This window comes from Eretmochelys imbricata, chromosome 3, assembly GCF_965152235.1.
Source record: "Eretmochelys imbricata isolate rEreImb1 chromosome 3, rEreImb1.hap1, whole genome shotgun sequence".
NCBI lineage: Eukaryota > Metazoa > Chordata > Testudines > Cheloniidae > Eretmochelys > Eretmochelys imbricata.
Window position 1 is genome coordinate 135,798,788 of NC_135574.1, and position 13,122 is coordinate 135,811,909.

Genomic DNA, 13,122 nt, shown 5'->3' on the forward strand with positions numbered 1-13,122 from the left:
CCCTGGCAGTTCTCCTGTATCCATATGTAGTCCTGGTTCTGAACAGGACCTCGTGGAGGCAGCATTCCATGATCTATATTTGTTGTGGAGGTCTGATACTTTGCCCATCTGGTATGAGATTCTGGTATGAGCAGGCCATGATCTCCTCTGACTCTTCCACCTACCTTTGATTGAGGAGTCTCCTATGAGGGCCTATAGGGCTGCCCTTGGTGATCCCACCTCAAATGAAATCAGCTCAGTTTTGAACTCTTATATTTTTGAAATGTTGTGTCTGACTTGTCTCAACCTCTTCAGAAAAGTTCTATCCACAAAAAAGTTCTATCTACAAGTTTAAGCCCATGACATATCTGATGTATTAGTATAATTTTACCAAAACTTGGAATATGCATTTTCAAATTGCCCTAAACATTTTTTCTATGTATCATCTTATATCCATTCTTAAATCCACACACACTGCTAAGATAGCCCTTAAGTGATCTATGCACATGGGAAAGAGCTCAAAGTACCTTGTCTTAACAGTTCAAGAGGTAACTGTAGGGCCATGTACATAGCACCTCTGTGGGATTGATAGATGGCTAGTCTCTAACTAAATTATGCAGTTGAAACCAGAGATTATAGTTTAATTGATTCACAAAGTCAAACACTTGCAGAGTCTGTAATAGCTGCTCACTGAAAAGAAAGCAATGTATCAATTATTGTAAGTGCAGTGACCAATTACATTCTATCTCAAATATGAGGCAGATATATCATAGCTAGATGTTTAAAAGGAATAAGGAAAACAATTCCATTCTTATTATGTTCCACCAGTAAAGAAGATACAAATATGTCTCTGTTGCCTCTAGCCATTCCTGTATCCAGGGAGTACAGCGAGCAGTAAAATAGTTTTTGACCATCTGAGAGCTCAGACCAAGATATTTGGCTTAATGAAAAGGCTGATAGTTTTTAATCTTTGCTCAAGCCTCACTGTCATTCTCATAAGTGTGTCAAGTCTTGTGAGGGATGCAGACTTCTACATAGATTGCTTCCGTCGATGCACACGGACTGAAATTGTGGAAAAGCAGCATCACTTGCCCCATAATCTCAGCCGTGCTGAACACAACGCCATCAACAGCCTCAGGAACAACTCTGACATCATAATCAAAAAGGCTGACAAAGGAGGTGCTGTTGTTATTATGAATAAGTTGGAATATAAACAAGAGGCTGCTAGGCAGCTCACTAACTCCACACTCTACAGGTCATTATCCTCTGATACCACTGAGGATTACCAAAAGAAACTACACCATCTGCTCAAGAAACTCCCTGAAAAAGCACAGGAACAGATCTGTGCAGACACATGCCTAGAACCTGGACCAGGGGTATTCTATTTGCTACCCAAGATCCATAAACATGGAAATCCTGGACGCCCCATCATCTCCGGCATTGGCACCCTGACAGCAGGATTGTCTGGCTATGTGGACTCTCTCCTCAGGCCCTACGCTACCAGCACTCCCAGCTATCTTCGAGACACCACTGACTTCCTGAGGAAACTACAATCCATCGGTGATCTTCCAGAGAACACTATCCTAGCCACTATGGATGTAGAAGCCCTCCACACCAACATTCCACACAAAGATGGACTACAAGCCGTCAGGAACAGTATCCCCGATAATGTCACGGCTGACCTGGTGGCTGACCTTTGTGACTTTGTCCTCACCCATAACTATTTCATGTTTGGGGACAACATATACCTTCAAGTCAGCGGCACTGCTATGAGTACCCGCACGGCCCCACAGTATGCCAACATTTTTATGGCTGACTTAGAACAACACTTCCTTAGCTCTCGTCCCCTAACTCTACTTGCGCTACATTGATGACATCTTCATCATCTGGACCCATGGAAAAGAAGCCCTTGAGGAATTCCACCATGATTTCAACAATTTCCATCCCACCATCAACCTCAGGCTAGACCAATCCACACAAGTGGTCCATTTCCTGGACACTATGGTGCTAATAAGCAATGGTCACATAAACACCACCCTATACCGGAAACCTACTGACCGCTATACTTACCTACATGCTTCCAGCTTCCATCCAGGACACACCACACGATCCATTGTCTACAGCCAAGCTCTAAAATACAACCACATTTGCTCCAATCCCTCAGACAGAGACAAACACCTACAAGATCTCTATCAAGCATTCTTAAAACTACAATACCCACCTGCTGAAGTGAAAAAAACAGATTGACAGAGCCAGAAGAGTACCCAGAAGTCACCTACTACAGGACAGGCCCAACAAAGAAAATAACAGAACGCCACAAGCTGTCACCTTCACCCCCAACTAAAACCTCTCCAGCACATCATCACAGATTTACAACCTATCCTGAAAAATAATCCCTCACTCTCACAGATCTTGGGAGACAGACCAGTCCTCACTTACAGACAGCCCCCACAACCTGAAGCAAATACTCTCCAGCAACCACATACTACACAACAAAAACACTAACCCAGGAATCTATCCTTGCAACAAAGCCCGATGCCAACTCTGTCCATATATTTATTCAACTGACATCATCATAGGACCTAATCACATTAGCCACGCCATCAGGGGCTCATTCACCTGCACATCTACCAGTGTGATATATGCCATCCTGTGCCAGCAATGCCCCTCTGCCATGTACATTGGTCAAACTGGACAGTCTCTACGCAAAAGAATAAATGGACACAAATCTGACATCAGGAATCATAACATTCAAAAACTGGTAGGAGAACACTTCAACCTCTCTGGCCACTCAGTAAAAGATTTAAGGGTGGCAATTTTGCAACAGAAAAGCTTCAAAAGCAGACTCCAATGAGAAACTGCTGAGCTTGAATTAATATACAAACTAGCTACCATTAACTTGGGTTTGAATCGAGACTCAGAGTGGCTGGGTCATTACACATATTGAATCTATTTCCCGAAAGTTAAGTATCCTCACACTTTCTTGTCAACTGTCTAAATGGGCCATCTTGATTATCAGTACAAAAGTTTTTTTCTCCTGCTGATAATAGCTCATCTTAACTAATTAGCCTCTCACAGTTTGTATGGCAACTTCCAACTTATCTGTAATGTGTATATATATCTATCTATCTTCTTACTATATGTTCCATTCTATGCATCTGATGAAGTGGGCTCTAGCCCATGAAAGCTTACGCTCTAATAAATTTGTTAGTCTCTAAGGTGCCACAAGTACTCCTGTTCTTTTAGTGTCAACTATCCGTCTCTTCCAGTGGATAAATGGGAGCACTGCTCAATCATATTTAAAGGCACAATTTTCTTTTTCATCATAATAAAGAGAGGGGGTGGGTGAGATAATATCTTCTATTGGATCAACTTATGTTGGTGAAAGGGACAAGCTTCTGAGCTACACAGAGCTCTTCTTCAGGTCTTTTTCATCACAGTGTTATTTCAGAGATACAGCAGATAAGCTAATACAGCAGAGTCTTTCAGTTGTCACACTTTATAATATGCTCAGTAATTATGCCAAGTATTATAAGAGTTATGCTTTCAAAGAGTCTTTGTCCTTGATACCACTGGCCCATCCTTGAAGTGTCTTACATGTCCAGGATGGCTCAGTTCCCAATGAAGGAGGAAAATCTAAGCCATGGTGTGGTGTAGAGATAGAAGAGTTTATGGCTATTCAGAGGAGTAAGCAATTAAGGCTCTTGAACACAGCCAAAGCAGCCTGCCTGTGGCCTCCCTGAAAGATTTGATTTGCCCCTCTTTTTTAAAAAGGTCATGGTCCATGGCACACAGAGTAGATACCAGGCACGTAGTGGCACGTAGCAGGAGCAGCTTTCCTGGGTTGAGATTCCTGGTACAGATCCCATAGCAACTTTGACCTGAAGGCTTGTCTGGGGAACAGGCAGAGGGGGCACCTAAGTCATTAGGGGCTAATAGAGTTAAGCACTATTAGTAATGACACAGCTGCCAGCTACACTACAGAGATTGTGTAGTGTGGCTGATGCATCTGGTTTTTAGATTTTAGTGTTCATGTTTTCAAGCTTTTCTTCACAACCATTTTTTAACTAAAGCTGAGTTACATAATCACATAATTCCAGGAGCAGAAGCTAAAAGAAGAACAGCAAATATCACAGGACTCACAATATTAGCAGGAGAATTAACAATACTGTTGCCTCATTTATAATTATCTAGTCATTTTTCCTCTGACCTGAGGCACATTGCTTTCATATTTATTTCTACGTTGTATATAATTTGTAGGCTTGCTACAGCTTTTAAATTATAATTACTTTAAAAAATATTCATGTTTATTAGACATCTCTATCTTTATGTAAAATAATATTGACACCATAATTTTCAAAATTGGTGCTCATGTTTAAAGCTGCATTGCTGAAGTGCACTAGAAAGGAAAGAATGTTCTCTTGAGCAGTAGTTCACTTAAGTTAACATTTATTGGAAAACCAGTAAAGTTCTTATGATTATTGTTCTTTATGTGGCTAATACTTGATGACAGGAGGATAACTGGAACTAAAGACATGTCTACACTGCCCTGAAGTTGGGGCTATTGGGGTGTGAATAGCACTGTAACTCCCGTGTGTGGCTACTGCAGGCATGAACTAAAGGTTTCCTATTTTGCATCAGTGTAGTCCTGTTGGAAGAGAACTACATTAATGTGAACTAGGAACCTTTTTGTTCATGCCTGCAGCAGCCACACAAGGATGTTAAAGCACAGTACTTTGGTGTGTACTGCTACTCACGCCTCTGTAGTCCAAACTGTGTGGCGGTGTAGACATGTCGTAAATTCTCTTTCCTATCCAGACTCTAAATTCTTTTCTGATCTTGATAGGAGATTCCACAGGCAAACGTCTAAGGCTTGGAGATGTAACTGGCACATTTCTGTGGTACAAGTACTGTTAGTGCTGTTATTTGGGGCAATGTTTGCAAATGTGCATTCTGTTACTGGAAAAAAAAAATTCCTTCACTTCTGTCCTGTATAGTACAATCTTTTAATTAGACAGAATGAATCTTAGAAACTCTGACTGCAGAATAATTGTTATTTAATGGATAATTGAAGCTTCCATTGTCACATCACTTCGGGTTCCATTTTCCATTCTGTACTCAGGCTGAGATCACGATGACTTCAGTGGGAGTAAGGACTGAAGGACTGGGCTTAGACTGGTTAATTTATTAATATCATTTACCCACAGCTCCTGTTTTGCGGCATTGTTTTCCTCTTTGTGGAAATCTTATTGCTATTCTGTGAGATAACTGTATTTGGTTTTTATTCCACTATGACTGTTGTTTATTAAAATCTTTTTTTTTAATTAAAAAACACGTCTAGCAGTCTGACCAATTTTATAGGGGTAATCCAGGATGTTATAATTATGAATTATCATATTGGTTACATCTATGTAAATTATGTAGTATACAGTACTAAGCAATATTTATGTGGCATGAAAATAAATTAGAGTAAATATCAGATTTAGGCTTTAGTTATTAAAAAAAAAAAAAAAGAAGAGGGTGACGCTATGGGGTGGGGATGTCAGGGAAATGTTAGATTCACCGATTTCAAGGCCAGCAGGGACCATTATGATGATATAGTTTGACCTCCTACATAATATAGGCCATGGAACCTCACTCAATAATTCCTACTTCAAGCCCATAACTTCTGTCTGAGCTAAAGCATATCTTTTACACAGACATCCAGTGTTTAAATCAAAACTTCAAGTGATGAAGAATCCACAATGTCCTTGGTCATGACCCTCTAACCTTATGGATGTCCTAAAACCATGCGGAAATGCTACTAATTCTGGGGCCTTTGTGAAAGGTGTTAGACCTTGGCACGACCCCTTGGGTATCTCCTCCACCCACTCAGAACTAAATGCCTCTCTGCCTGCCCCTTGGCCAATTTCCTTGTGGGTTTTATATGGAATGATGCAGCAGAGAATAGCTCTACTTGTCACCCCCCTCTATGCCATCCAGTCACATTACCCCTCAGCCCATGGACTGTATGGTGTCCAGCACGCAGTCAGAGGCTGGCGGAATGATGCCTCTTTGGCTCTGCTCCCTTCCCTCTGACAGCCCTAGGAGTTTTGTTCTATCAAATTGGTATGTATGTAATTCAGGTGCACTGAGTGCACGAACTGTATGAATGTGCTGAAATCCAGCTAACCTGTTAGGAGAGGAAATATCATGCCATCATCATGACGAGGTATTTTCCACTGGATTTGAACTAAGGCCTCTAACTTGACTTATGATCTCTGTATCATGTGGCTTTGCGAACATTCCATGTAGGTAATACACAGTGAAATAAGCATTCAATCCTTTGTGCATTTTCTAGAATTTCATTAAATTACAAGGATTGAAATCAATCAATAAATTTCAATAATTTCTAACACTTAACTTTATTTGTGCCCAGTCCTTCTGTCCCTGTGCAAACACAGGGCGGTATACCTAAGTAAGAACTGCAAGAGCAGGCTTGTTCTTCAGACTGGTAGTTGTGTGAGTATCATGTGACAGAGAAATTAAAATGTGTTCCCTGAACAGTACATTTTAATCCATTTTCTTATTATGTTTCTTTATAGAGACATCATGAATAATAAAGTGTTTTACCAACATCCTAATCTTATGAGGGCTCTAGGAATGCATGAGACTGTCATGGAAGTGATGGTCAATGTACTCGGAGGAGGAGAATCCAAGGTAAAGAATTTCACTGGCAGAAGAGAGGGAATTTAGAATGTGGCCTTTTAAAGCTTTGATCCTGCAAGGTGCTCAGAAACTCATGGAAGTGCTGAGAGCCGTAGACTCCCGTTCTTTTCCCATTGGCACAATATAAGGTCAAGTTCTTAGTGAGTAGAATCACCTTTTACTGAAAAAGTTGTATATCTTCTAATTATTATCCTAATAATATTACATTACAAGGATTCCATTTTTGTTTGTGAATTTAGAATAGGATACGAGCAGTACTATATTCTCACATGGGAAAGGAAGGACAGCCAAAAGCATTTATAACCTACTATGTTTTATAGGTATTGGTTTCAAAGGATTCTTGATCTGCATGGTATGTGGAAAAGATTCTAATATATATAAAAACCAAAAAGGATACTTAGGGATTTCCAAAATGAAGAGTGTTTTAGAGTAAGATTTTTTTGTGGAAACATCTGATTAGAGATGGCTGTAACATCAGGCTCTGCATCTGAACTTTCCCATACTTCAGTGTTTGAATCTAGGGTTTAGGTGTGAATCCAGTTCTCTTTCTTGTTAAGGCCACAATCTGTGCAACTAAACTTAATGAACCATGCACTTGCCCAGAGTCCCGTTGATTTCAATGGGATCTGCCCTTGGAAGATCATTTTGCGGGATTGGTACCTACCTAATTGTGTTTACACACACACACACACACAAAAAAAGTATGTGAAGACAAATATGTAAAAGGACCCAGCATATGATGATTTTTTGGTGATTTTTAGACATTTTTGCAACTCTAACTTAGTCTTGTTTGTCTAGGAAATCACGTTTCCTAAGATGGTGGCAAATTGCTGTCGTTTTCTATGTTATTTCTGCCGCATCAGCAGGCAGAATCAAAAGGCTATGTTTGATCATCTTAGTTACTTATTGGAAAACAGCAGTGTTGGACTTGGTGAGTAGTAACATAAAATGTATCCTAAATTGTGTGTAAAATACAGTTTTAAATGTTTTCATTGATTTATAAGTTATGAACAAACAGAAAAACAGTACAAAAACCTTCAAACTCCATGTTTAAAACACAACATTCTGCTTGGCAGCATGATTTTATTTTTTTAAACTTGAAGTTTCTATATTATTAAATGTGAAAAAGACCTTATGCAATTGTATTATTTAATGCAGAAAACCCCATAAACAAACAACCGCCCACCCTACATGAATTCAAAATTATGGACACAATTTCAGCAAAAATATCATTTCATGCCTTTGGGTTGGATTGCACCTTGTAATTACCCCCTTCCCTCCTCCCCATGTAAAGGGCAGAGTCTATTTGTGCTGCTCTAGGAGTTGAAGATCTTTAACAGAACAGTTTAACTGTAAGAGTCACTGTTCAATGCCTGCTTCCCCCTTTCTACAGGGATTTTCCTGGGACAGCTTTTCTCCCTACCCACACAAGCCAAGACGCTCTGGGTTGTACAGGGAAGAGGCAGAGCCAAGAGCCTGCCCACCTGTACAAGGAGGGTGGGAGAGTAGCAGGTGCTTGTTCACTTACATGGGTGTGGTAGGCAGTTCACAACTGAATCCTAATGTAAGGTTTTCGTGCTAACATTAGCTTGTCCACGATGCTTATGCTGAGGCTCAGAAATGGCACAGAAATGTGAAATGCCACTTTTGTTTTATTTTACTGCTTTTCTTCTGGACTACATAGTTGTATCTGATTATTTTGATGCTCAAAAATTTAGTTACCAAATTTTTGATGTTTAACATATTTTTGCATGTCAGAAGCATAGCCCAAAAATATGTTTAGAGTGAAAACAGTTAAATTGTGTTTGTACTGGACTTAGTCAATGTTACTGTGAGACCTTTTGCTAATATTATGTTAACATTGGGGAGGTTTCATTTAATTTCCATTTTTTTTAAGAAAAGGGAAAAAAAACCTTTTTATTTTAAATCTGAAAAATATTTCCCAATTATCCATAACTCAAACCATGTCTAAATGGATTTTCTTTAAACTTCCCACTCACCCTCCCCTCTAAAACAATAATCATCTTCTACCTGAAATGAAGCATTTGTATTTGTAGACTAAAAAGATAATTTTGCATAAAGTTCTCATTGAATGAAAACACAAGGTTACAAGGGGACTTGATATGGGCCTCACACTTGGAAATTTCAGCACCATGAATGCTTATATTATAGTGTTAATAATGGTATTGGTAAAAAAAAATAGTTAAGTGGTATCTGTGTAATAAAATTCTGGGATTGTCCCTGGAGTGCGTCTAGAATGTCTGTTTGTCAGTATGAAGTGATAAAAACAGCTACAAGCATTGTTGAAAGCCCCTCATGGCAACACACTTGCTTCATTCCCCATACATATAACCCTCCCAGCAAAACGCAACCACCCACAAAACAACACAACCAGCATACACAAACAGGCAAATACATAGAACAGGCATGCATAGCCCCTCCCTGCAGGCACAGCTGAGAGCCCTTTTTGTTTAGAATATCACCAGGTTCAGTCATCACAGGGGTTCGTGGTCTGTTAGCATCACATTTTTGAGTTGTCAGCCATCTCTTGTTTTTTTTCTTCACACATGATATTACAAATTATACACATACAACTGCATGGACTTTCAGCTATTAGTTGATTATTAATGCCCAAACCTCAGATATTTGCCCCATGGTTTATTATAACTTTAATGGTAAATATATTTGTCCTCTGGATACGTTTGTATTTTTATAAGCTATTGCATCTTTATTATTTTTTATTTAAATTACTAACTTTGGCAACTGTTTTATTAACAGCTTCCCCTTCTATGCGAGGATCAACCCCTCTAGATGTTGCAGCAGCATCTGTGATGGATAACAATGAACTTGCACTAGCTTTAAGGGAGCCTGACCTGGAGAAGGTTAATGATAGTATTTTTCTAGCATTTTCCCAGGGTGTGTGTAGGTACATAAAATATGAATCAACAAGCATCTATAACTACAAGTAATGGATTGACTGAAGTCATATATTTCTTGGACATGTGATACTTCTGTTTGTATTATCTATGCTAGGCTTTCGAACATTTTCAATTTGAAAACTTTAAATTTACTCAGTGGAAAAATTTTATGATGTAGCAGTAGTGCAGTAGTACCTAGAGACCCCAGTCTTGGTGCAGACCAGATTGTCTTAGGCCAAGTACAAAAATACAGTCCCTGTCCCAAAGAGCTTCATTTTAAAGTATGAGACAAAAGATAACACATGTGGGGATGCACAAAGTAGCAATTATGATTAACCTAATAAGCAACCATTACAGCACTACAGCTGCCTAGCCGCTGTCAAGTGTTTTGTAGGCATCACAACAGAAGTGAGTTTTAAGGAGGTACTGGGACTTAATCTACACTTAAAAGTTTTACCAGCATAGTTATTATGTTGGATAAGGGAGTGATTTTTTTGCTGACATAGCTAATCAGTAAAAGCTGCAGTGTAGTCTCCATGCATCTGAAGAAGTGGGTTTTTTACCCATGAAAGCTTATGCCCAAATAAATCTGTTAGTCTTTAACGTGCCACTGGACTCCTCATTGTTTTCATGTAGGCATAGTTATATTGACATAAAAGTGCTTATGCTTGTTCCCCAAATTGGCATAAGCTGTAAGAGTATAAGCAATTTTATACTGATATAACAGTGTCTGCGCTGGGAGGGTTTTGTTGGTTCAGGTGTTCTGGTGTAGTCAAACTGGCAACATTTTCTACGATAGATCTTCCCATGAAGAAGAAAATGTTAAGGGCTTTGCAGATTTTTATGGGGCATTCCTCTCATGTGTGAGAGCAGCCTGAGAGTAAGTGCAAATGTGTTTAAAGGAAGATTCAACTAGTGGTCATTAAAGGTTGGTGATAAAGCAGAGAGGACATCTCAATATCATAAAATGTAGAATGGCGCTAAGTTCTGAAGGGCCATACAAGTGTAGACAGGTAATTTGTGCTTGATGTGGAGAAGGAGGGGGACTAGTGGAGAGAAGTAGGAGGGTGAGATAACTGGAACTCCAAGTCAGGAGGATGATCTTTGCAGCAGCATCAATGGATTTAAGAAGGGCAAGATGGCATTTTCCAAGGTTAACAAGGAGGTGATTGCAGTAGTCAAGACCTGAGATGAAGAAAGTTTGGATGGGAGTTTTATCTGCACTTACAGAAAGGCTGGATCTTAGAGATGTTCAGGAAGAAGCAGGATGACTTAGGTGTAGCCTGGATTTGTGGGTCTAGAGGAATGGCCAAATCAAAGATGACACCAAGGTGACAGGACTGTGTCTCAGGGACGATGGAATTGTTGTCGATGGTGAGTGAGAAATGAGGAAGTGGGAAGAGGCCAGGTTGGGGGACAGGAGGGAAATGAGAGCCCATTTTGGGGTACATTGAATGTAAGTTGATGCCTGGATATCGGTAAGAAGATGTCCAAAAAAACAACAGGCCAAGAGTTTAGTTTGGACAGAAGGAGATTGGTTAGAATGGAAGAGCATATCTGAAAGGTGTCAGGATAAAGAGACTAGTTGTAAACTTATTTTTGAATAAGGATAGAGTGTGAAGCGAGAACAGGAGGGAACTAAGAATAGAATCATTTGGGACACTCGCTGAAAGTTGGAGCAGAAATGAGAAGTGCTGAACAAAGTGCTGAAGGAATGATGAGAGAAGAAGGAAGAGAAGAGAGAGGACAAGATTTCATGATGTAGATCATGTTTGGCAGATGATGGTTGAGGATGATGATGATGATGAAGTACTAGTCCTTAGATTTGGCCAAGTGGAGGTCATTCGAGACTTTAGTTAGAGCCATTTCAGTGGAGCTTAGAGGGTGGAAGCCAGATTGGAGGGAGTTTGAGTAAACTACCTTTTAAAAACAGTAACTTTCTCCTTTTCAACAATAAATGTTTGTCTTTTTTCATCTTACCTTATTTTTAGGTAGTTCGCTATTTGGCTGGATGTGGTTTGCAAAGCTGCCCTTTGCTGGTTTTTAAGGGATATCCAGACATTGGATGGAATCCAGTTGAAGGAGAGCGGTATCTGGATTTTCTTCGCTTTGCAGTTTTTTGCAATGGTACTGTTCTGTAATGTTTAAATAATTGTATATGTAAAATTTGTCATTGAGGGCTTGTCTACATGGTGATCTATTGCACAGAAAGCTGAGGTCTGACTCTACAGCGCTCTAGCTTGCCATGCACTAAGTTGCTATGTGGACTGCTATAGCACACTAAATTTTCTGTAGTGCATAGCAGCAGGATCTGCACAGCCTCTTAGTACACAGCAGATTGGAGCACTCTAGGTTCATGCCCCAGCTTGCTGGGCACTAAATCGCCATACAGACAGGCACTTAAATTACAGATACAGTCAAAGGTCATGACATAACGAACAAAGTAAACTTATATGGCTCAGGAAGCCTATATAAGATCTGGTTTAAGTGTTTAACTGGTGCAATGATTCTTGCACTAGCCCTCTGGCACTGGTACGAATTTTACCATAGGTGAATGGCATATGTGTTAGTCACTTTTTGGACCATAACTAAATTTAAAATTCAGTGAAATAAATATTCTGTTACTGTATACTTAACTTTCATTGCAATAATCATCAGAAGTTGTGTGCTTGTGTGTGTGTAATATAAAATTCAGCTTCATCCTATTGGTCTAATAGCTTATAACCATGCTACTAGATTTGTTGAGTTTCATTTATAAATCTTTTAGCTATATGCTGATGAAATTCACACAAGGTCTAACACTTTCCGTCTCTTTGATTTCACAATATCAAGTAAGTGTTAATCATATGAAATTTCTGAAGGCAGAATTGAACAACAGAAGAGTGAAAGAATTTAAATATGTAAACACTAATCTTCTTTGCTTCTTTCTATTGGCATTACACAATTTCATACATCTGATTTTTTTTTAAGAACAGCTGAATAAAGTTGAATTTTGTCTTTCATATTTAAGTCCAATCTGCCTTGTACTGATGCATATGTAATGTGTATTCATCACCCACCTTATATCAGATCATATCTCGGATGTACACTGAATGGATCCATTTACCAATATTTTTTCTGTATGATGCTAGGAGAGAGTGTTGAAGAGAATGCTAATGTTGTGGTCAGGCTACTTATTCGTCGTCCTGAGTGCTTTGGTCCAGCATTAAGAGGGGAAGGAGGTAACGGGTTACTTGCTGCCATGGAGGAAGCAATAAAAATATCAGAAGATTCTACTAGAGATGGACCTTCCCCAAGTAATGGATCCAGTAAAACTCTGTAGGTGCAATGGGGCTGTTCAGTTTACCTACACCTTTTGTTTTATAATCCTATTTATGGAATTCAGTATTTCTTTTTACCATATTTTTAAAATATTATCACATAATCTGACGATGTGGGGCAGGAAATATTCTCTCCTCTTCCGAAAATTCCATTGGGTGTGCATCTTCAGCCAAGTGAGGCCCCTGCAACTGTCCCT

At 39.4% G+C, this 13,122-nt stretch overlaps 1 protein-coding gene across 1 annotated transcript in view; it reads left to right on the plus strand.

Annotated features, from left to right (window-relative positions):
* The window catches only part of RYR2 (ryanodine receptor 2), a 743,716-nt gene that overhangs the window by 488,023 nt on the left and 242,571 nt on the right, over positions 1-13,122 (plus strand). Inside the window, exons 46-50 of the mRNA XM_077812173.1 lie at positions 6,564-6,678; positions 7,486-7,618; positions 9,466-9,569; positions 11,597-11,732; positions 12,737-12,923. Coding sequence (XP_077668299.1) covers positions 6,564-6,678; positions 7,486-7,618; positions 9,466-9,569; positions 11,597-11,732; positions 12,737-12,923 — 675 coding nt within the window. The remainder of the gene's footprint in view (positions 1-6,563; positions 6,679-7,485; positions 7,619-9,465; positions 9,570-11,596; positions 11,733-12,736; positions 12,924-13,122) is intronic.